At 37.5% G+C, this 26,808-nt stretch overlaps 1 protein-coding gene across 2 annotated transcripts in view; it reads left to right on the forward strand.

Moving 5' to 3' along the window:
* Nucleotides 1-26,808, forward strand: part of CHN1 (chimerin 1) — a 214,213-nt gene that overhangs the window by 61,998 nt on the left and 125,407 nt on the right. For both annotated transcript variants that reach the window (XM_030916099.1, XM_030916100.1), the window contains exon 4: nt 4,467-4,522. In XM_030916099.1, the coding sequence (XP_030771959.1) occupies nt 4,467-4,522 (56 nt within the window). The remainder of the gene's footprint in view (nt 1-4,466; nt 4,523-26,808) is intronic.

Below are 26,808 nucleotides of genomic sequence, written 5' to 3' on the forward strand. Positions count from 1 at the left end.
ACCTTAAGGACTTCATCTCTTAGAGTCTTTACATTTTAGTAGGAAAAATTGTAAAGACTGACAGGCCTGTAATACCCTGATGTCATCAATAGAGACTGGAATTTTAAATAACTGAGGTAGTAGGCATTGTTCAGTTTCCTTAATATTTGAGCCATGACAATCTTAGGCCAGATATATGTATACAGTTTAGAATTGATAATTGACAATATTTTCTACTAATACTCTTTGGGACCGACAAACTGTAATGCTTCAGCACTTCTGTGATGTGACTTAAATTTAGTTATTAAAAAATTCTTAAAATGGTAATGAAATAGACATGGGCTGAAATTTTAAAAATAGGCATGTCAATTCATGTAAGGTGGTACACCCATTGAAAGCTGCTCAAGAAGTTCTAATTGTTCACTTCTGTAATAGATCTATAAAAGTAAACAAGATGATTTAATGTCAAAAGTTGCTACATGTTAGTGTGTTTTGTTTTTCTATCTTTGGCATGGTGGAATCTGAACAGCATTTCACAATTTGATTCTAGAAGAAACTTATTTTACCCATGCCTATCTTGTACTTCTTACTGTTAGTTCTACTGATCTTGTTAAAATGTAACTCTGAAGTCTTACAAATATAAACCAATAGGGAAATAAAATTAGCAAGAAGTCTAAGTTGTGGACTCTTTTTAAACAAATATGGTTTTATCGCTTTTCAATACTTGTTGTGCGAATTAAACCAGGAACCTTACATGTAATAAATGAGGCAACCAAGCCAGATTAGGACTCTGAGACAGTAGACCATGGAGACCCTGTCTATAGAGAGTAGCTCAAAATTAGCATCTTTTATTGTCTTGTTAGACTCTGGGTTCCATATTTCTAGATCTGAGTTTTCAAGAGAGGCTGGCATTCTCTTTTGCTTTTGTTGTCCTTAAGTTTCTTAATTTTTTGATGTTAAAAACCTACTCAAATTTAAAAGACAGCAAACAAAACACATGTGGGCCAATTTTGACTTCAAGATACCAATTGTGATCTTTGGACTTGATGAACAATTTATTGTCTGTAGGGATTGAGAATTTCATTAATAAGTATATACGATTGACGCTTCTAAGGTGATTGAAGATATTAAGTACTTTTATCATATATTCCCTCATCTTGAATTTAGCTATTCATTTTTGATCAATCATTTAATGATTGTGCTGATTTAAATTCAGCTGAGTTCCAATTCAAATTATCAAAAATTCTAAACAGAGAGAAGGGCCTGAATTAGACTTCATTACTTTGCATAATTTTTTAATGATCTTTTTGATAGGTGTTTTTTGAATCCAAATTTGTTATATTTGTTATAAAATATCCAAGACTTGACCAGGCACAGTGGCTCACACCTGTCATCCCAGCATTTTAAGAAGCCAAGGTGGAAGGATCACTTGAGCTCAGGAGTTTGAGACAAGCCTGGGTAAGATGGTGAAACCTTGTCTCTATAAAAATACAAAAATTAGGCTGGTCGCAGTGGCTCGCACCTGTAATCCCAGCACTTTGGGAGGCCGAGGCGGGCAGATCACGAGCTCAGGAGATCGAGACCATCCTGGCTGATATGGTGAAACCCTGTCTCTACTAAAGATACAAAAAATTAGCCAGGCGTGGTGGTGGGCGCCTGCAGTCCCAGCTACTCGGGAGGCTGAGGCAGGAGGATGGCGTGAACCTGGGAGGTGGAGCTTGCAGTGAGCTGAGATTGCACCACTGCACTCCAGCCTGGGTGACAGAGCGAGACTCTGTCTCAAAAAAAAAAAAAAAAAAATTAGCTGGACGTGGTGGTGTGTGCCTGTAGTCCCAGCTACTTGGGTTCTGAGGCATGAGGATTGCTTGAACTCGGGAGGTTGAGGCTGCGGTGAGTTGTGTTTGTGCCACTGTACTCCAGCCTGTATGACAAAGTGAGACACTGTCTCAAAGAAAAAAAACAGGAATTAAAAAAAGCAAGTCTTAAAGGTAGATTAACCATTGGTAACCACTGGTAGCCAATCAGGAAGCATTTGTCTAAAAGTTCCTCTTTATGAAACAGAGCTTTATCCTTAATTGAGGATCTGAAAGAAACTGAAAAGTAAATAACTTTATGTGACTGAATGTTAAGAAAATACTATACCCTTTGAAACTCTGATGAAACAAATTTGAAACCCAGATCAATTCTCATATGACAATATTGTCTCCCCTTTTTTCATAGTGGCTCATCTTAATGTATGCTTACTGAACAGGCAAATGCTTTATTGCTGATAACCAGATACAAAGCACAGTATTTGTGCTTTGAGTCAAAATCAACATTTTACTTTCTGTATTAACTTTTAATGTTCTTCTTGACTATCATTCAGTTCTTAGAATTGGGTTTTCATAGATGGCAGCACTTTCCAGAGCATTTTCTTGACAAAGGGAAATACCAATGTTTTGAGAATTACTGATCAAAGTAGAAATGTGAACTGAATTTTTACCTTATGGTTACCAATATGGAGGAATGGACTTGAAGAATCTTTTTTTTTTTCTTTTTACGTTTTTTAGAGACAGGGTCTCGCTATGTTGCCCAGGCTAGTCTCTTGAGCTCAAACGATCCTCCCACCTTGGCCTCCCAAAGTGCTGGGATTACAGGTGCGAGCCACTGTGCCTGGCCCTTGAAGAACACTTCTTTCTTACGAATGATGTTTTGGCCGCTTTTCAGGAGGGTGGAGATTTACACATATTATGGGGTGATACACATGTACTTTTCATTATCAGGGCCAGACAAATTTGACTTTAGTGCTTTTTCTTCCCTTTTCTACCTCAGAATTAACTCTCTTTGTGTCATCTCTGTAACAATATATAAAACTGTATCCACAGGAATAGTTCTTATTAACTCAATGAAATATGGGTATCTAAAACTATTTTAATGTATTACTTCTCTTGGGGACTTTTGCCATCAGGAGAAAAAGGTAAAGGAACACATTTCTACCAGTGGAATTTAAACATTATTGATGAAGTGGCTTTGTGTTTGATTTTTAAACAGTAAAGCTGTATTTTCTCAGTTCCTTTTAAATTATAGCATTGCTCTGATACTATGTTTTAGTGAGGAACTCAAGATGCATCCTAGTAATCAAATATTACTATAAAGAATTTTATGTATTAATACCAGTCACCTACGCATAATAATGAGTAATTTTCATTGAGCATTTAGTATGAGCTAGGGACAGTTTTACATCTTTTATGTAAACTATTTATATCCTTAAGTAATCTGTGAAGTAGAAATTATTATTAATCCCATTTTGCAAATAAGGAAAATGAAGGCACAGAATGCAGTGTTAGTGACAGAGCCCCAGTGTTCAGTCTCCAGATTGTTTGATTCAAGAGTTCAAATTCTTAACCACAGTGCTGTATCCCCTTTGCATACAAGTACACACGGTGATTGTATCTGTGTGTGTTCACTGTTGTTTGTATAGAGAGAGGTTGTGTATATATACACACACATTTATATATACACACACAGGCTAATTATGTATGTGTGTATATATGTATAGTCTAATTGTATTTATTCTATATATGTTCCTGTGATGTAGATGAATCAGTGTGGTCAGAAGTAGAGTCTGTGTAATGATATCCATTTGAAATCTGAGTCATCTGTTACCTGATGGTCCCAGATTACTGGGTAGTTTGATGTTATGTTGACAAAATATCTTAAGTATTTAGAATATTAAATTATATGTGATTATATATGTAGAAATAGAAAAAAATCTCTAAGAGATAAACTTAGACATATGTAGCCACACATCCTATTCATTCTTTTTTCATTTTAAATAAAAAAGCCTGAAGTGAGGCTAGAAGGAAGTCATGGTATCGGTATAATTTTCACTGATACATTTTCAGATGCCCTAAAAATGATCCACTCTTTTGGCAAGTTATTTGAATATCTGAATTCTTTCTTTTGCTATATTTGCCCTAGTTGAATAAGCAGTGGTAACTTTGGCTCAGAACTTTTGTTTTTAGGGAAAGAGGAAGATTATCTTTGAAGATAGATGTTTGTAATATAAATAGGGGAGAAAAACAGTGTATCCATTACATTTAGCCTATAAATCTTAATTTTAGTTTCAAGCTTGACAATAACATGCTTTAAATATATGTATATATAACCATTATTGATTTATATCAAAGACATCCTTTAATATCCCCACAAAGAATTGGGAAAAATAAATGACCACATTTCGGAGAACAGAGCCAAATATCCAGCACTGACTTGTTACAAGGTAAAAAGACACTTATTTGGATTATGATTTTTCTGTTTGTATTGCTCCTGAGCTTTCACTAAATGTAGTTTTGTTTACTTTCCTTGTTTTGTTCATAACACCATTTAATAAATAAGGTTATACCAGTTTTCTTGTGAACATAAAAAGCAGCCAGGTTTTTATTTCTAATATATTGATAAGTTCTATGGAAGGGACATTGACACTTTTTGTTTCTACCTTCTCACAGTGTATCAGCTACAACAGGAAGCCCCTCATCCTCGAAGAATTACCTGTACTTGCGAGGTGGGTGTAATGAAACTGCTACCAAAAAATGTCTCTCAACCATCTGTTTCCCAAACTTTCACCTTCTTCAGTGACTTGGTTGTTTGTGAGATAAACCACTTAACACTAATTGATATCATAAAATTATAACTTGAATACATTTTTCTTAATCCTTCTCATTTGATTTAACTTCCACTTTTTAGTGGACTGTTGGGAACACAGTATAGAATATGACCATACAGTTTTAAGGGTTGTTCGTATTCTTTCCCGTTAGTTCTTACATTGTTTTTTCATTGTTTAACATTTTTTTAGAACAAAGTTTGAAGCCATCATTGTAGGATTATTGAATTCTTTTTTACATTGAAATAAGTGTTTAACTTATGATCTTAAAAATGAACAAAAGATATGGATAGTTCACTAAAAAAAAGTTATGATGTATGACAATATATGTAAAGATGTTCATATTTCATTGATAATAAGAGAAATGCCAATTAATATATAGAGAGATCATTTTTACTTTGCAGATTGGCAAAAGTTAAAAGCTCAGAATATACTTAATTGGCAAGCCTGTGAAGAAACAGGCACTTACGTTGCTGACTGGAATGTGACATAGTGTAATTTTATGAGAATTTTATAGTATCTACCAAATTATACCTTCACCTACCTTTGACTTACCAGTCCAAATTCTAGGAATTTATCCTGATGAACCACCTGTCCAAATATAGAATAACATATACTCAAAGTTTTTCATTGTAGGATTGTTAGTAATAGCAGAAAAAACCTAAATGTCCAGAGGAGACGGATTGAATAGAATAGAATACTAAAAAGAATAAGGAAGATTTCTATGTACTGATATGGAAAGATTTCCAGATATACAATGTATATAGATATAGTAAGTATGGTCCCTTTTTCATATGAAAGAACAGAAAATAAAAAATATGTAGTCTGGCCAGGAAAAGCAGCTTATGCCAGTAATCTCAACACTTAGCGAGGCACAGGTGAGAACAGTTTGTTCCCAGGAGTTCAAGACCAGCCTGGGCAACATAGTGAGAGCTTGTTCTCCACAAAAAGGAAAAGTGTATTTATAGATATAGTTTATTTTTGCAAAAGAGAAGCACAGAAAGGGTTAAACCAGAGACCAGTAAAATAATTATGATAAGGATTGGATGAAGAGCACTGTGGAGGAAATAGGGATGGGAGTGAGATTTTTCTAACTCTGATTTTATAGTTGTGAGTTTTGCCCCATGTAACTGGTCATGTATTGAAACAAAAAAAGGTAAAGAAAAAATGATTTTTAAAAAGCAAACCCGGCTGGCCATGATGGCTCATGCCTGTAATCCCAGCACTTTGGGAGGCTGAGGCGGGCAGATCACAAGGTCAGGAGTTCAAGACCAGCCTGGCCAACATGGTGAAACCCAGTCTCTACTAAAAATACAAAAATTAGCTGGTTGCGGTGGCAGGCGCCTGTAATCCCAGCTACTGGGGAGGCTGAGGCAGGAGAATTGCTTGAACCTGGGAGGCAGAGGTTGCAGTGAGCTGAGATCGTACCACTGTACTCCAGCCTGGGCAACACAGCAAGACTCCATCTCAAAACACACACACACACACACACACACACACACACACACACACACACACACACAAGCAAACCCTAAAATTGAATACAAACAGGAACAAATGAGCCTTACAAATTCACGACATAATCACCAAAAAAATTAACTTAAATAGCTTTTATTTATTTATTTAACTTTTTATTTTTTTGAGACAGAGTCTTTCTCTGTCACCCAGGCTAGAGTCCAGTGGCGTGATCTGGCTCACTGCAACCTCAACTTCCCAAGCTCAAGTGATATTCCTACCTCTGCCTCCCAAGTAGCTGGAACTACAGGCATGTGCCACCATGTCCGGCTAATTTTTGTATTTTTTTTGTAGAGATGGGGTTTCGCCATGTTGCCCAAGCTGTTCTCAAACTCCTAAACTCAAAGGATCCACCCACTGTGGCCTCCTAAAGTGTTGGGATTACAGGTGTGAGCCAGGGCACCTGGCCTTTTAAGTTGCTTTAAAAGCTATATTTTAAATTGACACATAATAATTGTACGTATTTGTGTAGTACAGAGCAATATTTTGATACATGTATACACTGTAATGATTAATTAGGGTTATTCCATATCCATTACCTCAAATATTTATAATTTCTTTGTGTTGAAACATTCACAATTCTCTCTTCTAGCTAATTGAAAATATACAATAAATTATTTGTAACTCTTATCTAGGATAATTTTATATTTATTAACCAACGTGTCCCTATCCTTTTCTTTTCTCTACCCTTCCCAGCCTCTAGATACCACTGTCTTGTTCATCTTCTGTGAGATCAATTTATTTAGCTTCCACATATGAATGAGAATGTGCAGTATTCATCTTTCTGTGCCTTTCTTATTTCATTCAACATAATGTCTTCCAGGTTCATCTATGTTGCTGCAAATGACAGGATTTCATTCTTTTTAATGACTGAATGGTATTCCATTGTGTAAATAAACCACATTTTCTTTATCCATTTGTCTGTGGATGGACACTTAGGTTGATTCCATGTTTTGGCTATTGTGAAAAATGCTGCAATAAACATGAGAACACAGACACCTCTTTGACATACTGATTTCCTTTTCTTTGGATATAACCCCAGTAATGAGATTGGTAGTTCTATTTTTAGTTTTTTGGTGGAACCTCCATACCATTTTCCGTAATGGCTGTATTAATTTGCATTCCCACCATCAGTGTATGAATTCCCTTTTCTCTGCATCTTTGCCAGCATTTGTTTTGTCTTTTTGATAGTAGCTATACTAACTGGGGTGACATAAAATATCTTATTGTGGTTTTGATTTGCATTTCCCTGATGTTTAGTGATACTGAGCGTTTGTCCATATCCTTCTTGGCTTAAGTAACTTTTAAACATATTATTCTGATTGTACAAACTCAGAGGGAAATATTCTAAGGACAAAAATTGCAAAAGGCAGAGGTGAGAAGACAGCTTGAACCCAGGAGTTCAAGACCCGCTTGGCAATATGGTGAGATACTGTTCTCCACAAAAAAGAAAAAAAAATAGTTTATTTTTGCAAAAGAGAAGCACAGAAGGATTCAACCAGAGACCAGTAAAACAATTATCATAAGGAGCAGATGATCAGATGTTCAACATGTGAACATTTACATAGTTCAAAAGTCACAACTATATAAAAACAGACTTAGAGAAGTCTCACTCCCATCCTTAACTACATGTGTAGTAAGCTTGAAATTATTTTGTTTGTAATATAGGATAGAGCAAAGAAATAATTTTACTGGAGTGGGGGAACCAGGGTTCTTAGGAGATATTAATTAGGAGAATGGGATGAAATTAGAAAGTGTACTGTGGTATTAGTTTTGAATTGGTGGCATTAATATTAACTCATAGATTTTAAAAATTTGTTTTCCATCTCAGTCCAAGGAAAGGGCCTAGAAGCCCCAGTAAGAATGAATATATCCAGGGTCTAGATTTTGGGTTCCAAATATGGCTTCCTACCAAAAGGAGGCAATGTTCCTTAGAGAAGTTCCTGATTTCTTAATGGGGGACAAAGAGGTCCTGGAACATATTGTGTCGCAAAGCAAGAACGTGCTCAAAAACTGATGGGGACATGTCAAAAAGGCACAGGAGCCTGTTTGAAAGTTTCCTACCCTCAAAACTTGGAACAATTTGAACATCCAAAAGAATAATGGTAGGTATGGATTATAACACATTATGTGAAAGAGAATTTGTAAGTCCATAATTGTACTTTAAAATTGAAAAAAAAAAAAACTCACTTTGTTACAAAGAGAAAAAAGGGGAAAATATAAAGTTGTTTTTTACAGAAGAAATGACACTTAAAATGTAGAAAAAATATAAAATTACAAAATCACTCATTTGCACTAATGATTGACTTCAGACAAGGATCATCAATCATTGGATGTTAAAACCATTGGGTGAAAGGCTGTAGGTGAACAGGATATTTACATGGTCTTAAGGTATGACAACACCAATTATGTGTTAATTGCAAAGAGAAAAATATACCTTTATAGTGGAGAGATCTGGTGGTCAAACTTAGCATTACCTGTAATGGGACAAACTGACATGTGTCTCCTAAAGTGATGCAGTGAAACACACAGTATCACCCGTATAATATTTTTGCCAAAACTCTTTAACTTAAATCTAACTATAAGGTATGAATCGGACAAGTTCAGAGTGCATACATTCCATAAGACATCTGCCCTGGGTTTATAAATAATGTCATTATCACACACACACACAAAACAGAATAGTGGTGGGATGATATAAAATTAAAGGAGACTAAAGAGACATGGCAATCAGATTCAAGGACGTTGATCGGGTCCTCAACTTTATACATGTATTTTAAAGCTATAAATTTTGGGTACAATTGGATAAATTTGAGTATGGACTGTATTAGGCAATATGGAATCATAATAACTTTCCTAGATGACACACTATTGAAAAATAATTACTTCTCAGCTGGGCGTGGTGGCTCACGGCTATAATCCCAGCACTTTGGGAGGCCGAGGTGGGTGGATTATGAGGCCAGGAGATCAAGACTAGCCTGGCCAACATGGTGAAACCCCATCTCTACTAAAAACACAAAAAATTAGCCGGTCATGGTGGCACATGCCTATAGTCCCAGCTACTCAGGAGACTGAGGTAGGAAAATCGCTTAAACCCTGGAGATGGAGGTTGCGGTGAGCCAAGATCGCACCACTGCACTCCAGCCTGGGCAACAGAGGAAGGCTCTTTATCAAAAAAAAAAAAAAAAAAAAATTAAATAAATAAAAGAAAATTAATAAAATATTTTTCTGTTGATTAAAAATATTAAAATGGATTTTGTCATTGTGACATCTGTTTTAAAACACAATATAACTTTGAAAATATATAGTTACAAAGAGAACCAATTGAGAGAATTAGGTAGGAGTTGCATGGGATTGTCTTTTGAATGTCCAGTTGCATTTTAGATATATGTAGATTTCCAGTCTGTGTATTTGTAAGCATAGAATAAGTGTGAAGTACTTGATTATTGCCTTTCATTGCTACTATGCTGTGATCAAGGATGATTAAATAATTTGCATGTAATGGGAATTTTTAAAATGCTATTTAATAAGATGTTTCATTTTGTTTCATGTTGTATTCAGATATACTTTTTAAGTATGTGAGAAACTGAAAGTGAGAAATTGGCAGTACTTTGGAAAGTCCTGAAGTATTTATTAGTAAGACTATTATCTTTATTGAAAAATAGCTATATTATTCCTTTCTTAAAATAATTTGAAACCACACACATGAAGATGTAATAAAAAGAATAAAGAAAAGTTGAGGAAATAAAAACAGCAAAATGCCAGTAGATTGCAGTGCTGATTGAGGATCAATGTAATTGCGTGAAAAGTGTTTCACAGTTATAAAGTATATAAAACTCTGAAGGCCAGTATGATCCAGGTTTTTCCTGAATTAAATTGTTTTTAAAAAAATTCATTTGGCATGACATTAAGGTACGATAAATCAATGGAACTCACTTTTAAAGGGCTAAGCTGATGTGGTCAAAGTAGATAGCTTTCTGATGATTCACCCTGATGCAGAGACACAAGATAGAATAAGATACTGGAGGAATAGATGGATGTTAGAGTCTCTGAAAATAATTTCTTTTTGTTTACCTTTGCTCTATGATTGATTGAATGCTGCCATCCCCTGAGGAACTAGACCAGTTGTATTCTGTCCTTTGGTTAAAAGCAGGCACGAAAGCATTGAAAAACCAGAAAAGCAAATTGTACAAGTGATGTTTTCCTACTTAAATTGAGCAATGTATTCATCATTTCCACTTTGCAATATAAAAAATATTTATTATATTAACTTTTCACAATATTTTGTGAAATATTTATGTTTCACAAAAATGTAAATTTTTTGTAAATATTTTATGTTTGTTAATATTTTAAAATATTTATATTTTTTTCTCCAAAAATTAGCCGTCATGTTTTAATAACTAAATTGGTGGGCAAGGAATGCTGTTCAGAATGAAAGGATTTACTGTGACTGACTCTCCTTGTACATTGTAACTATCCTTACATATTATTCACAGCTTATAGTCTGTTATTTCATGTTAAGCACCTGGTTGAATTCAAGTAAATGTATATATGTGTGTGTGTGCGTGTGCACGCATGCACATGTATGTATATAGAGTGACCGAGTAGACACGGGTATAAATTACATAGGTATAAACTATATTTATTTATTACATAGGTATAAAATCTATCTATCTAATTCAGATGGAGATATGAGAGAAGCTCCATATCTTTTGTTCACTGATATTAATACAGTGTATTTGGCATCTGACCGTTATTAAACATGGTCCTTCAAAGTGGACGCATTTTTTCTCCTGCTATCCACACAGTGGGAAATGTAGTGATTTTTTTTTAAACACATAAAACCAAATTTCTATTCCCTATGATACATTTTTCAAGATAGTATTGCAGGGATTTGGATAGCATTTTTTTTTTTTTTTTTTTTTTTTTTTTTTGAGACGGAATCTCGCTCTTTCGCCCAGGCTGAAGTGCAGTGGCTCCATCTCGGCTCACTGCAAGCTCCGCCTCCCGGGTTCACGCCGTTCTCCAGCCTCAGCGTCCCAAGTAGCTGGGACTACAGGCGCCCGCCACCATGCCTGGCTAATTTTTTTTGTATTTTTTCAGTAGAGACGGGGTTTCACTGTGTTAGTCAGGATGGTCTCGATTTCCTGATCTTGTGATCTGCCCACCTCAGCCTCCCAAAATTCTGGAATTACAGGAGTGAGCCACCGCACCCGGCCTGGATAGCATTTTTGAGTACAGGTGCACATTATAGTAACAATGAGGTTGTCTTTCTCTAGGCTAAATGGGTAAAGTAGACTGAGGCTGGACAAAATGTACGGAAACGCAAGTCAGTGCTATTAATGTAATGAGAAATGTAGATAAAATTACACAATTTACACTGTATTCAAATTCTAATTACAATACCAATTAGAGGAATACTGAGTATGTATTTTGGTAGCACATGTTTTATTTTTATTTACTTTTAATATTTTTTTTAGGTACAGAATCTTGCTCTGTTGCCCGGGCTGGAGTGCCGTGACCCAATTTTAGCTCACTGCAGCCTTGCGCTGCCAGGCTCAAGTGATCCTTTTACCTCAGCCTCCTGAGAAGCTGGGATTGCAGGTGTGCACCACCATGCCTGGTTTTTTTGTTTTGTTTTGTTTTGTTTTGTTGTAGAGACAAGGTCTTACTATGTTCCCCAGGCTTGTCTTGAACTTGTGGGCTCAAGCAATCCTCCTGCTTCAGCTTCCCAAAGTGCTGGGATTATAGGTGTGAGCCACCGTGCCAGGCCAACACATGTTTTAAAAATGTTTTTCTTCAGACCTACTTATAGAAGTAGGAAATTGACTGTAATCATTTTACTCGTCTCCCGCAAGCAGATTATGTTCAGCACCTAGGTATGCTGACTGGTGTGTAGTATAGGTTGTTAAATGCTTGTAGAGTGAAATGAATGAATGAGATATCTTTGTCTAATTTATTTTTCAATACAATGTTCTTATAATATGGCTTACAAAATGTGTGCATTAATACCTATATCTGTTAGAGATGCTCTGGTTCTTTCTGTCACATGTATGTATTTGTTCATTCAATCAGCATTCTTGGAGGGGCTACCATTTCCCAGGCCCTCAGGTTTCAAGTCAAATAAAGCAAGATCCCTGTCCTGAAGAAGCTTCCAGTCTAGGTGGGGAATGGAGCAGTAGCTCAACCTTTACTTAGCATTGAAGTGCAGAGTTGGTAGTACTTACCTTGATACATATATATGCAGCTCCTCTGGCCAAGGGCAGAGTACTTGTGGGAGAGTGGTAAAAGATAAGTCTGGAAAGCTAACCAGGCATTAGTAATGAAGGGTTCTATGTCCTAAGCTTAGAGTTTAGACTATAGAAGTGAAAGTATTTTAAGCAGGAGAAAAACAAGATTGATTAGGCTTAGAAAGAACATCTGGCTGCAGGGAATAGGATGGATATTTTAGAGACAAAAAGACTGGTTTAGGAGGCTATTATGATAGTCCTTATGATAAGTGGAAAGAACCTACAAGACACTGGTTCTGAGAATAGTCAAGAGGGATTAGGAAACGGGAATATTTAAAGCAGTAGAATTCTCAGGACTTGGTGACAAGATGGTCATGGGTTGCATGGGAGTCTAGTAGATTTTCAGGAACCAGTCGACTCTCCTAATCTTCTCTCATGTCATACTTGCTTGGCAAAACTGCAACCCTATTGCTATCTCTGCCTATTCTGTACCTTCTGCCAAGTAACAGTATGGCTGGAGGACAATGAAATATTTCGGAATTTCTGAACTTCAAGTTGGTACTTAATGCTCCCTGTACTGCCTTTATTCATGTCTTTCTCAAACCTCTTTCTCTCTTCTCAAACCTCTAATACAGGGGTCCCCAAACCCCGTGCCACAGACTGGTACCGTCTTGTGGCCTGTTAGGAACTGGGCACCACAACAAGAGGTGAGCAGCAGGCAAGTGAGCTAGTGAAGCTTCATCTGTGTTTGTAGCTACTCCCCATCGCTCACATTACTGCCTGAGCTCTGCCTCCTGTCAGATCAGTAGTGGCATTAGATTCTCATAGGAGTGGGACCCCTATTGTGAACTGCCCATGCAAGGGATCTAGGTTGCATACTTCTTATGAGAATCTAATGCCTGATGATATGTCACTGTCTCCCATTATCCCCAGGTGGGACTGTTTAGATGCAAGAAAACAAGCTCAGGGCTCCCACTGATTCTACATTATGATGTGTCATGTAATTATTTCATTATATATTACAATGTAATAATAATAGAAATAAAGTACACACTAAATGTAATGTGCGTGAATCATTCTAAAACCATCCCCTCACCTCTGACCCCGGTCTGTAGAAAAATTGTCTTCCACGAAACTGGTACGTGGTGCCAAATGGTTGGGGACCACTGCTCTGATACCTGACTCCCTCTCCTAATTTTCAGCTCATAATTTTGTATCCTACTTTACTCCTGCCTTTTTTTTTTTTTTTTTTTTTGTCTTTACTTTTAGTATCTTTTTAAGATACAGAATCTTGCTCTGTTGCCTGGGCCATCAGAAGGGAACTTCCACAAACTCCCACCATCACATCCACCCAACCATCAGCGTTTGTGTCTGTATGTTCTGCATTCTTGCTTATCCTCATAGAAGATAGCCAGCTCTTCACTACACTGAACCTCATTTCCTCTCATCTGCTTAAAGATGTAATCCTGGCAATTCTGTCCTTTCCTCCACCATCGACAGCTTTTCCCTTTCTACAAGATCGTTTTTGTCAGCCCACAAATATCCTATTATTTCTCCTATCTTAAAAAGTTCTCTTGACCCTGCTTTCTCTATTTGCCTCGCTCAATTTCTTTGCTTTCTTTTGTAGAAAGTATTTCAAAGTGTTGTCTGTACTTGCTGTCTGCCACTCCAAGCAGAACTGCTTTACCAACTGCCACTCCAAGCAGAACTGCTTTGGTGAGGTCAGCACTGACTTCCACATACATACAAATCTAATAGTTGGTTTTTCTCTCATCATCCCATTAGGAGCATCTGATACAAGTGATGACCTTCTCCTCCTTGATACATTTTCCTTACTTCGTTTCCAGGATACTACATTCTTTTGTTTTTTCTCTTGCCCCACAGTCTATTTCTCTCGTGCTACTTCAACCTGATCTCTTGATTTTGGGGTGCCCCAAACCTCTCCTCTTTTCTTCTCTACCTATATTTACTTTATTATGATCTTACCAGTTTCAGGTTTTAATGTGACTTACATTTCCTTATATGTCCAGTCCTTTCTCCCAAACACACACACACACACACACACACACACACACACACACACACATATCCAATTTCCTACTCTACATCCCCTCTCGTATGCCTAATAGACATCTCAAACAGAAATAGCGTGTTCAGAACAGAACTTTCTATTACCACAGCCTTCCATATTTCAATTGATGGCAGTTACTTAATTCTAGTTGCCCAGATCAAAATTAGGAAATCATATTGGGTCCACCTTCAGAATATGTCCAGAATCCTAACTGTATTAGTCTGTTCTCACATTGCTATAAAGAAATGCCTGAGACTGGGTAATACATAGAGAAAAGAGGTGTTTAATTGGCTCATAGTTCCATAGACTGTACAGGAAGCATGGCTGGGGAGGCCTCAGGAAACTTTTACTTGTGGTGGAAGGCAAAGCCAGAGCAGGCATCTTCACATGGCCATAGCAGGAGGAAGACAGAGAGGGGGCAGGCGCCACACACTTTTAAACAACGAAATGTTGTGAGAACTCTATCACAAGAACAATACTAGAGGGAAATCCACCCCCCAATCCAATCAACAATCACCTCCCACCAGTCCCCACCTCCAACACTGGGGATTTCAGTTCAACAGGAGATTTGGGTGGAGACACAGATCTAAAACCGTATCACTAACTTTTAGTGGTTACCTGTTTTCATGGCTACCAATTGAGGATGAACTGTGGAAACTGTGAGATACTCAGCAAAATCCAGTCTTCCTTTCTTTGGAAACCTGGCTAGCCTAAATTTACCCAGCCTCTTTTAGGTACTTATGTCAATTTGGCAGTTTTCTCTAGTGGAACAGACATTAACTTTAATGCTGGACCCATTAAAACTTTTTGCCAACTTAAATCCTGCTTGCATTCAGATAAAAACATCTCCACAAGGAGATGGTGTAGCTACAAGATGGAGGGGATATGGATGTAGGATGGTTGTCTTGCCAACCTGAGTACATATACAGGAATGTTATATAAACAAGAAATAAACTTATGTTGTGTATAGTTATATATTTAGGTTGATTTGTGATAGTAAATTATCCTACCTTACCACACAGTAATCCCTCAGGAGAGTTACTGAGCTAGTTCTTAACTGATCTTTCCCCTCATAGTCTATTCCCAGCACAGAGTAATCTTTTTGAAACCACAGTCAGCTCATGTCACTCATCTGCTCAGAACTCTCCATTGGCTTTCCCTTTCACTCAGAGTAAAAGCCAAACCTTCACAATGCCTTATAAGGTTCTCTCTAACTCATGTCTTACTACTTCCTTGCCTCCTCTTCCCTGCCCCCTTTCTGCTTCAGCCCCACCAGTCTTCATGCTCCTCAGATACAGCAGGTGTGATCCTTTCTCAGCCCTCCCACTGACTCCTCTTCCTGGAATGTTCTCTCTGATACACACTTGACTCATTCGTTCATATCCTTCAAATCTTCCCAGCGAGGCCCATTGTGACCACTATGTTAAGAATTATACTTTATCATCCCCCCAGCATTCCCAGTCTTTTCCTGTTCTACTTTGTCTTGTCTTCACAACACTTTTTCCTTTTGTTACATACTATATAGTTCACTTACTTATTATTTATTGCTATTTTCCCTTACTAGAATGGAAGCTCCATGCAGGTAGAGATTTTGGTCTGTTTTGTTTATCAGTATTTCCCAGGTTCCTGGAACAGTGCTTGACACATAGTAGGTGCTTAATAAAGACTTGTTAATTGAATGGATGGGAGGTACAGTGTGCTTGTTTTATACTTAGTCCTTTGTAGAGGACATGTTCTGCTCAGTGGGAGCATTGAGTTTGGCACAGGAGTGGGAGGAAAGCACTCTAATTGAAATTAGAGTTTGGCCACTGGTTGCACTATGTGCTCACACAGCCTATTTTGGTTCCAAAAAAAAAAATAAAGATTCACATGCTTATATATCTTGGTATTGTGATAATCTGTTATTTAACACTTATAATATGCTTTGCAGATAGAAGCTTTTTATATGAATGCTGAGTGATAGCTGTGAATTATTGAAACCAACCATTTATTTAAAAATCATCCTATCACTCAAAGGCTTTTTTTTTTTTTTTTTTTTTTGCTATATATTTCTTTTGAAGTGATCTTTTAGTGCTATCTTTTGCTCCTGTTTAAAATTTAGCTGTAGTAAATTCCTATAATTATTACCTAGGCATCCATCTTGAATATTAAGTTGGACTTTTTCATACCAGAAACAGGGCTTAGTCACCCCTGACACAGTTTCTATTTCCCTACCTCCTGCCAGTTTCTTAATGTTGCCGATCCAGATATTTGCCTTATGCAGCCTCCTTTGTTGACCTCCCTTCGGGCCAGCTAGGTGCAGCCTGCTTGACTTGCCCCCTCTAACCCCCATAGCCTGCATGGGCTGCCTAGATATGTCTCATTGACCACCTCTGAGTCATAGCATGACTCCATGGAGCTCATGCCTGCTTTCTGTAAGCCCGCTGGTAACACCCTGGGCCGTAATAAAGTGCTTTGATCTCTTCCTTTCTCTCTTGTGATCCCACCTGCTGGTTGAGCATGCAGGTGGCTTCCTCACTTTTCTGGCATTTTGAGGTGTGCTGTCCTCTTCTCTGCAATAATCACCAAGTAATACACTGCTTCTGTTATGTCATGCACTTTGTTTTTTTGTGTTTCCTTCTCTGTGTCTCACCTGACATATCCATACCTGATTCTCCTCCTGGTCAGGGCTCTCCTAGAAAGTGGCTATCTTGGGAGAAATAAATTGGACACAGGTCAGACAAGAGCCACAAGTGTATCTGCTGGTATAAACAAGTTTCCTGTGAGAGGGACACCTGGTCATAGGTTCGAGACTTAGGCATTAGGCCATCAACTGGATAAAAAAGCATCCTGTGAAAGACAAGCTATGCACATCCATGACCACTTCCCCTGGAACCCTGTTAGGGCCGGGCTTGAATTTATAGCCACTTTCCATAGAGAGACTACCCCATCACTAAGAGGAAAACACACATCAGAGTTCACAAACAAGTAGTAAGATATGCATTGGAGTAAAAGTCTGTAGTATACTAATGTAGACACACATTTGTAAAACTGAAGATCACTGTGACAATTCCAAAAGGAACTTCTCTACCAGTTAACTGTTAAATAAACAGATTAGTAGTTTCCACACCTTAACCACTACTGGTTCCTTGAATCTAAGGTAGGAAAATAGTGAATACAAAGACGTTTGAATTATCAAACTTACGTATTATCCTTTTCTAATGCAGTCTGAGTTTTTGAAAACTGAAAACCAAAAAAGTAATCTTAAGAAGCTGAGTTTTTCGCAAAGGTTTTTTCTCAAGTTTTTTCCTTTTTTTGAAATAGAGTCTCACTCTGTCACCCAGGCTAGAGTGCAGTGACGCGACCTCAGCTCACTGCAACCTCTACCTGCTGAGTTGAAGTGATTCTTATGACTCAGCCTCCTGAGTAGGTGAGACTACAGGCATGTACCACCATGCACGGCTATTTTTTGTATTTTTAGTAGAGGCAAGATTTCACCATGTTGGCCCAGCTGGTCTTGAACTTCTGACCTCAGGTATTCTGCCTACCTTGGCCTCCCAAAGGGCTGGGATTATAGGCATCAGCCACCATGTCTGGCCTTTGCAAGTTATTAAGTAGTATTTATAGAGTATTAAAGAAAAAACTGTAAGTATTCTTTATTGAATTAGTAAAATTTGATCATAGTGAGCTAACTTACTTGGCATGCTGAAGGTTAATGGTTTTCTTTGAGAAAATGGAAAACACAATGGAAAACAAGCTGCATTTCTAGTACTGGTAACTAGAATGCTATAGCACTGAGTTAGGAAGGCAGGTATCTGAAAGTCTGCCTTGCTACAAATGGAGTAATAAAAGTAAAACAGTCTGTGTACATTTCATAACATATCAGATTCTCATTTTCCTGATTTTTCCCCTATAAGTCACTTCCAACTCTATGTAGCTCTTTGATAAGTATTCCTCCACTTTGCTGTTACTCAGTTTTTTCTTGAAGATTTTGTAAGTTTAAACTTTATTGATTTATTGTAAGTTGAAGCTTAGGTGTTACCATATTGATATTTTCTATGGCTTAAAGTGCAGTGAGAAAAATAATTTAGAAAACATAGTGAAAATATGTGTTTCAATGGAAAACTGCATTGTCTGCATGCAGCACGTTTTCCCAGGTTATCTGATTCTAGTCTTTCATTGGCTTTGGCTTATTTTAAACTCTGTAACTTGTAGATAACTGGTGGTAATGCATTTATAGACATGTACATTTTGCCTTGTTCAGCAAAGGTTCAGTCATATACCTCTGCCATGCATACCATTGTGGAAAAACTCATTTTGCCCTTATTTGCACATTCATTTCAAAATTTCTAATTTATAAATGTGTCTGTTCTTCAGATTATCTTTTGAACTGGTTGTATCATCTGCCTGATCCTCTCATTAATGATTACAATTAAACTTTTAACGTGTTTATTTTTATATATGTATGAGTCATAATTTTTCTTTGTGAATTCTCTTTAAACAACAGATCCCTTACTTTGATTTTTTCACTTAAATATAACTGTATCTTAATATGATGAATAATTTATAAGAAACTTGTAAAGATTGTTATTCAGTTCTAATTTTGATTTAAAATATGATAGCAGTATATATATAGAATTACTATGATTATTTTCCTAAGCCACGAGGCAGTAGCAGTGGCTTCTGTTTCTCTTCCTCCCTGCCCTTCCTCCTTCCTTACTTTAGTATAAGAAATTAAAATAGATCCAAAGCTAGAGTTGAATGCTGACTGACTTACTAGCCTTTAATTTGGAATATAACTCTGTCAATAGCAAATATGAAGTGCATGTTGTTCTTCCTTTTCCCTTTCTCCCTCTCCAGACAACTGAGCCATTTTGAAGTACAATGCAGAACCAGATCTTCAGTTGAGAATATTTATTTTTTATTGTATAATCTTTATATGCATATTCTCTAGATTGTTACCTGAAAAAAAGTATTATTTTGCCAGTGTAGTCATATTGTTTTATGTATGTAATGTGCTAGCTTTTAAGAAGCATCATATAGACTTCCAGACTAGATTTAAAATGCTAAATTGCCAGCCTATGTGTATCATTTTTCACAGGGTGAACAAAGAAGATTAATGGTTCCTTTGATTTCTGACCAGATCACTACTGCTGTAGGCAAGAACAACGTTAAACATTTTTGAAATTTTATAAATGTTTTAGTGGCATTACCTGCAGAATTTTGTTGTGGTTTTTTGGGGTTTTTTTTTTGTTTTTTTTTTTTTTGTTTTGGACTACTGTCTTGAACTGTAGCCATGGAAAAGTTTCCTTACTAAAAGAAATAACATTGTTGGGGAGAAGAGAAGGGAATTAACATTTATAATACTTTTATTGCTTATTTCTACTGTTTTCAAATTTCCTGTGGAGAGCAAAATACTTCTACATTAAAAAAACTTTTATTGTCTTTGATGAAAATAAAATATAAGAAGTCAGACTTTAATTTGAAAAAATATAATGTAGTGAATTAGATTAAAATGTTTATGTATGAGGAAAATAGGCCTAGCATGGTGGCTCACGCCGGGAATCATAACATTTTGGGAGGCCAAAGCAAGAGGATTGCTTGAGCCCAGGAGTTCAAGACCAGTCTTGGCAATGTGGCAAAATCCCATGTAAACCAAAAGTATCTGAGACAGGTCTTAATTAATTTAGAAAGTTTATTTTGACAGAGTTAAGGTCGTGTGCTTGGGAGGCAGGAGTCTGTGCCTTTCTCTAAAGATGTTTGTGAGGGCATCAGTATTTAAAGGGGAAAGGGCAGATACTGAGGAAGGAGGAAGGAATTTCAAAAATATGTAGGTAGACAAGAGACAAATGGTTGCATTCTTGAGTCTTTGATCAGACTTTCGCCAAATACACAATTTACCTTGTGAGGGAGGATAGGGCAATAGTCACTTAGGCCTTTGTCTAGCTCAGTGAATCTGCATTTTTCCATCAGAGGAAGCAGTCAGACATGCATTTGTCTCAGGTTGGCACGGGGATGAGTTGAAGTTCTGTCCTCTGTCCAGTACTTGTGAAAATAAGCTATCAATTTACATTGCCAGAGTGAAAGTCAAGAGAATAAAATGGGAGGCAGGTTTGCCTGATGCGGTTCTCAGCTTGACTTTTCCCTTTGGCTTAGTGATTTGGGGGTCCTGATAATTTGTTTTTCTTTCACACCCATCTCTACAAAATTTTAAAAAATAATCAGCTTGGTGTGGTGGCATGTGCCTGTAGTCCCAGCTACTCAGGGGTCTGAGGTTAGGAGGGTTGCTTGAGCCCCAGAATTCAAGGTTGCAGTGAGCTGTGATCCCCACTGCACTCCAGCCTGGGTGACAGAGTAAGACCTTGTCTCACAAAAGAAAAAGAAAATGAAAGTAGTTCATTGTGGGTAAAACTGCACAGTAAATGTTAATTTAATGAATTTCATTGATATTTTAAATATTGTAAAATGATCTGCTGTTCAGTTATTTATTGAATTCCTATATTGTACTATGTATTTTATGCCACATTCAATAATGGTAGATTAACTTAAAGGTTTTTTTCTCCAGTGAAATAGCGTATAACATTTATGTAAACCATGTTATTGTTAACAGAAAAACCAAACACTGTAAAATATTTAAAAATTCATTCTGAGCCAATATGAGTAACTAAGGCTCAGAGAACATTCTCAAGAGCTTGTGAGAAAATGTACCTGAGGCAGTTGGGTTAGTTCACATTTATACATTTTAGGGAGACAGGAATTATGGGTAAAATAATAAATCCATACATGGAAGAACATTGGTTCAGCCTAAAGAGGTAGTATATCTTGAAGTGTTATAGTCATAGGTGGATTCAGGTATTTTTTGATTGGCAATTGGTTGAAAGAGTTAAACTTTGCTTAAAGACTTAAAGTCAATAGAAAGAAATGCTTGAGTTAAGGTAGAGGGAGTTGTGGAGACCAAGGTTCTTGTTATGTAGATGAAGCCTCTGGATAGTAGCTTTTGGAGAGAAAAGATGGTAAATGTCTCTTTTAGACCTTAAAGGTGTCACATTCTCATTTAATCACTCCTAGGTCCAGGAAAGACCTAGAAAGGGAAGGCCTGGATGTATTAATGGAAATTCTCCACAGTTGCAAATTCTCCCACAAGGGATGGCTTTGCAGGGCCTTTTCAAAATATGTCAAAGAAATATATTTTGGGATAAAATATTTGTATCTCCTTTAGAATCTGCTGTCATATGATACCATACCAGAGCTGGATTGGAATTTGGTATCTTATTGCCACCGTCTGTGTTGTCAGCCTTATGATCTCTATTTCAATGTTAATGCTGGTCAGTTGTGCCTAAACACCAAAAGGGAGGGGGGTATGAGGAGGCGTGTCCAACATCTCTTCCCATCATGGCTAGAAATTCAGTTTTTCAGGTTTCTTTGGGGCCCCGTTTGGTCAAGAGGGAGTCCATTTAGGTGGCTGGAGACCTTAGGATTTTTGTTTGTTTGTTTGTGTGGTAAAACATTTTATAGGCACCTTTTATTTTCAGTTAGAAATCATTTTTCTTCTCTTCTCATTTTTCCTACCCATTTTATGGTATTATGAAAAAATGTTAACTACTAAATACAGAAAATTGGAGAAAGCGAAGCATATAATTCAATACAAGTACTCATTTTAAAACATATCTTAGTTACATTGAGTTCAACCAGTTTTAGTCTGTAAATAGTTTCTTATTAATTTATAAAACTTAGTAACAAGCATATAAATGTTTGTGTAAACATAAAGATGTTTTTCCTATAGCATGTAACACTTGAAATTCCTCATTTGATGTATTTGCAAGTAAACTAATTTGGGGTTATTAATAATCATTTTTATAGTATGAATTCCTTAATTTAATTATCCAAGTAATGTTATATTGTCTCTGAGTTTGAAAAGACGATTCCAAATCACTGAAGTAATCATACCTTAGACATCAGCAAAACATCTAAATGCTATTGTAGAGGAAGAAAAACTTCTCTACCCTATTAGGTTCAGTAGCTGTGATTTTTGGACTACACTGACAAAAGGCAGATTAACAGGAGAAAAGGTTTATTTCATATGCACATGGAGAGCGGGATCTCACAGAAAATAAGTGAAAACACCAAGGAGGCAGTTAGACTTGGGGGTTATATGCCATTTTAACAAAGGGTGATAGAGATAAGAGACTAGACAAAGAAAAGGGGATTTGGGCTTGGCAGGGTGGTAAGTTGTGGGAAGGAAATATGTGATAAATAAGGATTTTTAGTAAGGTTTGTTATGCAGACTCAGGTCATCTCAGGAGATTAGAATTGTCTCTGGAGTTGGTTTCCTCTTCCTAGTATGGTAGAAGAGTATATCTTTACGTTTCTTTACAAATGTAAATTTCTTTTACAAAAGGGAATTTATGCTATGTTTTTAGACAGAAAGGGAGAGTACAGAAAGCATCTATGTTTGATGTTTCTAAATTGCCTTCAGTTTAAAATAATTCTTTTTTTTTTTTTTTTGAGACAGAGTCTTGCTCTGTTGCCCAGGCTGGAATGCAGTGGCATGATCCCAGCTTACTGCAAGCTCTGCCTCCCGGGTTCACGCCATTCTCCTGCCTCAGCCTCCCGAATAGCTGGGACTACAGGCACCCGCCATCATGCCATGCCTGGCTGATTTTTGTATTTTTAGTAGAGACAGGGTTTCACTGTGTTAGCCAGGATGGTCTCCATCTCATGATCCGCCTGCCTCAGCTTCCCAAAATGCTGGGATTACAGGTATGAGCCACAGCGCCCAGCTAAAATAATTCTTATGCCAATGTACCATGTTTTAGGGTAGTGTATTGTGATCCCCTTTACTATCTAGACATGAGAGGAAGAAAAATCTAAACTTAAGTTCTGATTGACATTTCAATTATAAAAATACAGAAAAGATGAAATTGGTGTGTGAATTTTATTTTTGATACAGTGCTCATTATATATAAAATGCTCTTAATTATCAGTGCTTACCTAATTTCCTTTAATTCAAAATTATTTTGGGTAAAGCAAATAATTATTTAGTAACATAAGGCCATAATCAATTGTTTTCCAAAGATGATTACGTAGGCAATTAATGGAAGCAGATTATGGACTTACTGTAGGACTACTGAATAAATAATCAGTATTTCTCCTGGATTGGGAAATGTAGTGGATTGCCACACCATTTGCAGCCACCAGTCTCACTACTGTCACCGCTTATTTGTACTCGCCCAGGATTTTCCTTGGTAAGTAGAGTATTTTCAAAAACTCTCCTTTAACTTCAGTGCCATACACCTTCAACTACCTGCAAAGATCTCATGATTTGAAGGAAAGGCCATGATCTCTTCTCAAAATGTTGGGAGACCCCATTCTAATGTGTCTCAAGCTTCGATATTAGGTTACACAAAAGCTAATCTTAATTTATATTGTTAAAGGTGATATTAGGTATATAATTAATGTATAAATACATTTTTCTTTAATAGTTATGATATTATGGTCAAAATTGAAGTTCCTTTTATGCCTTTTCCTTGGCCCCCTCAGGTCTGTTCTCTACCCACTTTCCTTGAGGTAACAATTTGAATTTGGTATGCAGGTATGCATACTTCTAGATCTCTATTTGTGCCATAAATACATATCATTTGTGTATGTGCTTTTTCCTAAATGGTGTCATTCTGTATTGTTATTTCATAATTTATGTTTGTATTCAATAGTTTGTCTTAATGATTTTGCCATGTTAGTCCCGATAGATCTACATTATTCCTTCAAACTGTGTATATTATTTATATTATAAATCAAGTTAGTTATTGCCCTATTGGTGTATATTTAAAATATTTCTATTTTTTAATGTATGTATGAGTGAATTAATGAATAAATGAATGACAGGGTCTTACTCTGTCACTCAGGCTGAGACTGCAGTGATGTGATCATGGCTCACTGCAGCCTCAACCTCCTGGGCTCAGACAATCCTCTCATCTCAGCCTTCTGACTAGCTAGGACTACAGGCACGTGCCACCACCAAAAAATTTTTTTAAATATTTTGTAGAGATGGGGGTCTTGCTATATTGCTAGGCTAGCCTTGAGTTTGTGGCCTCAAGCAGTTCTCCTACCTTGGTCTCCCAAAGTACTGGGATTACAGGTATGAGCCACCATGTCTGACTGCCCCATTTTAAAAATGACTATGTCAAGCCTGTAATCCCAGCACTTTGGGAGGCCGAGACGGGCGGATCACAAGGTCAGGAGATCGAGACCATCCTGGCTAACATGGTGAAACTCCGTCTCTACTAAAAAATACAAAAAACTAGCCGGGCGAGGTGGCGGGTGCCTGTAGTCCCAGCTACTCGGGACGCTGAGGCAGAATGGTGTAAACCCGGGAGGCGAAGCTTGCAGTGAGCTGAGATCCGGCCACTGCACTCCAGCCTGGGTGACAGAGCGAGACTCCGTCTCAAAAAAAAAAGAAAAAAAATGACTATGAAGTGAGAACATTCCTATTCACGTTTTCATGTGTACATGTACATATATATCTTCCTCTAGAGTAAATACTGAGCATCTTCATATTTTCAGTTGGAAAGGACATTGCTAAATGATTCTTTTGAGTAACATTTTATCATATAATGCTATAGAAAATTAATTCTCGGCCGGGCGCGGTGGCTGAAGCCTGTAATCCCAGCACTTTGGGAGGCCGAGACGGGCAGATCACGAGGTCAGGAGATCGAGACCATCCTGGCTAACACGGTGAAACCCCGTCTCTACTAAAAAATACAAAAAACTAGCTGGGCGAGGTGGCGGGCGCCTGTAGTCCCAGCTACTCGGGAGGCTGAGGCAGGAGAATGGCGTAAACCCGGGAGGCGGAGCTTGCAGTGAGCTGAGATCTGGCCACTGCACTCCAGTCCGGGCGACAGAGCGAGACTCCGCCTCAAAAAAAAAAAAAAAAAAAAAAAAAGTTAAAATCATGACTCTCCTATAGATATGAAAATGAACGCATGTTAAAAATTTATTTTACTCATAAGATATGAGAAAACTAGGCAGATGTTATAATCAGTTGAAAGGAAAATGCCAAAAACTCTTATATGGAGTCAAGGAATATTGAGATGAATTGCACATGGAGACAAAACTAGTTTTTCCACTCGGAGAGAGGGTAGGGGAAAAGTCAGTTCAACCACCAATATGCAGGAAAAAATGTATCTATTAGTTACCTACAACTTAGGCAGTACCAGAATAGCTCAGACACAAGGCACTGGGCTAGAATCTGATAAGCCAGTAGGGTATGCTATAGATTAGGTGTCCCCAGTCCCCAGGCCATGGACCAGTACCACTCTGTGGCCTGTTAGGAACCGGGCTGCACAGGAGGAGGTGAGTGGTAGGTGAGCCAGTGTTGCTTCATCTGCAGCCACTCCCTGTTGTTCACATTACTGCCTGAGCTCTGGCTCCTCTCAGATCAGCGGCCATATTAGACTCATGGGAACACGAACCCTATTGTGAGCTGCACATGCCAGGGGACCTAGGTTGCATGCCCCTTATGAGAATCCAGTGCTTGATGATCTGTCACTGTCTCCCATCACCCCCAGATGGGACCGTCTAGTTGCAGGAAAACAAGCTCAGGGCTCCCACTGATTCTACATTATGGTGAGTATATAATAATAATAGAAATAAAGTGCACAGTAAGTGAAATTTGCTTGAATCATCCTGAAACTATACCCCCACCCCTGCCCCGGTCCATGGAAAATTTGTTTTCCACAAAACCAGTCCCCGGTGCTAAAAATGTTGGGGATCACTGCTATAGATGATGAACAATTTTTTATTGAAACAAAAGTTTTTCTATGCTGTGAGTAAATATATCAAGTTTGCTGAAAACAATACCAGACTTGGCCGCAAGCTGTATGCAGAACTAAGGGAGAAGATCACTGAAAAGACAGGCTTTGAGTTGCTTTGGGAACTGCCATGTTTAACCAAATTCACATGAGTCAGTGTTAAATATAGTTGACAGAGGGCGTGTTCCCTTTTTGCCATTCTTAAGAATCCCAGTTGTGCCTTGAGCCCCAACGTTTGAACAAGTAACCTTGAATAAGTTTTGTAATCTCTCGGATGCTCAGTTTCTCCACTACCATGATTCTGCAATCTCACTAGTTGGTATATACCCAAAGGAAATGAAATTAATATGTTGATGAAGTATCTGCACTCCCATGTTCATTGCAGCATTGTTCATAGCATCCAAGATACGGAACCAACCTAAGTGTTCATCAGTTAATGAATGCATAAAGAAAATGTGGTGTATATATACATAATGGAATACTGTATATTCTATTTCAGTATACAGTGGAATACTGTTTATTTCAAATTGAATACAAAAGGAAGTCCTGTCATTTGCAACAACAGGGATGAACTTAGAGGACTTT

The sequence above is a fragment of the Rhinopithecus roxellana genome, chromosome 14 (genome assembly GCF_007565055.1).
Source record: "Rhinopithecus roxellana isolate Shanxi Qingling chromosome 14, ASM756505v1, whole genome shotgun sequence".
Lineage (NCBI taxonomy): Eukaryota > Metazoa > Chordata > Mammalia > Primates > Cercopithecidae > Rhinopithecus > Rhinopithecus roxellana.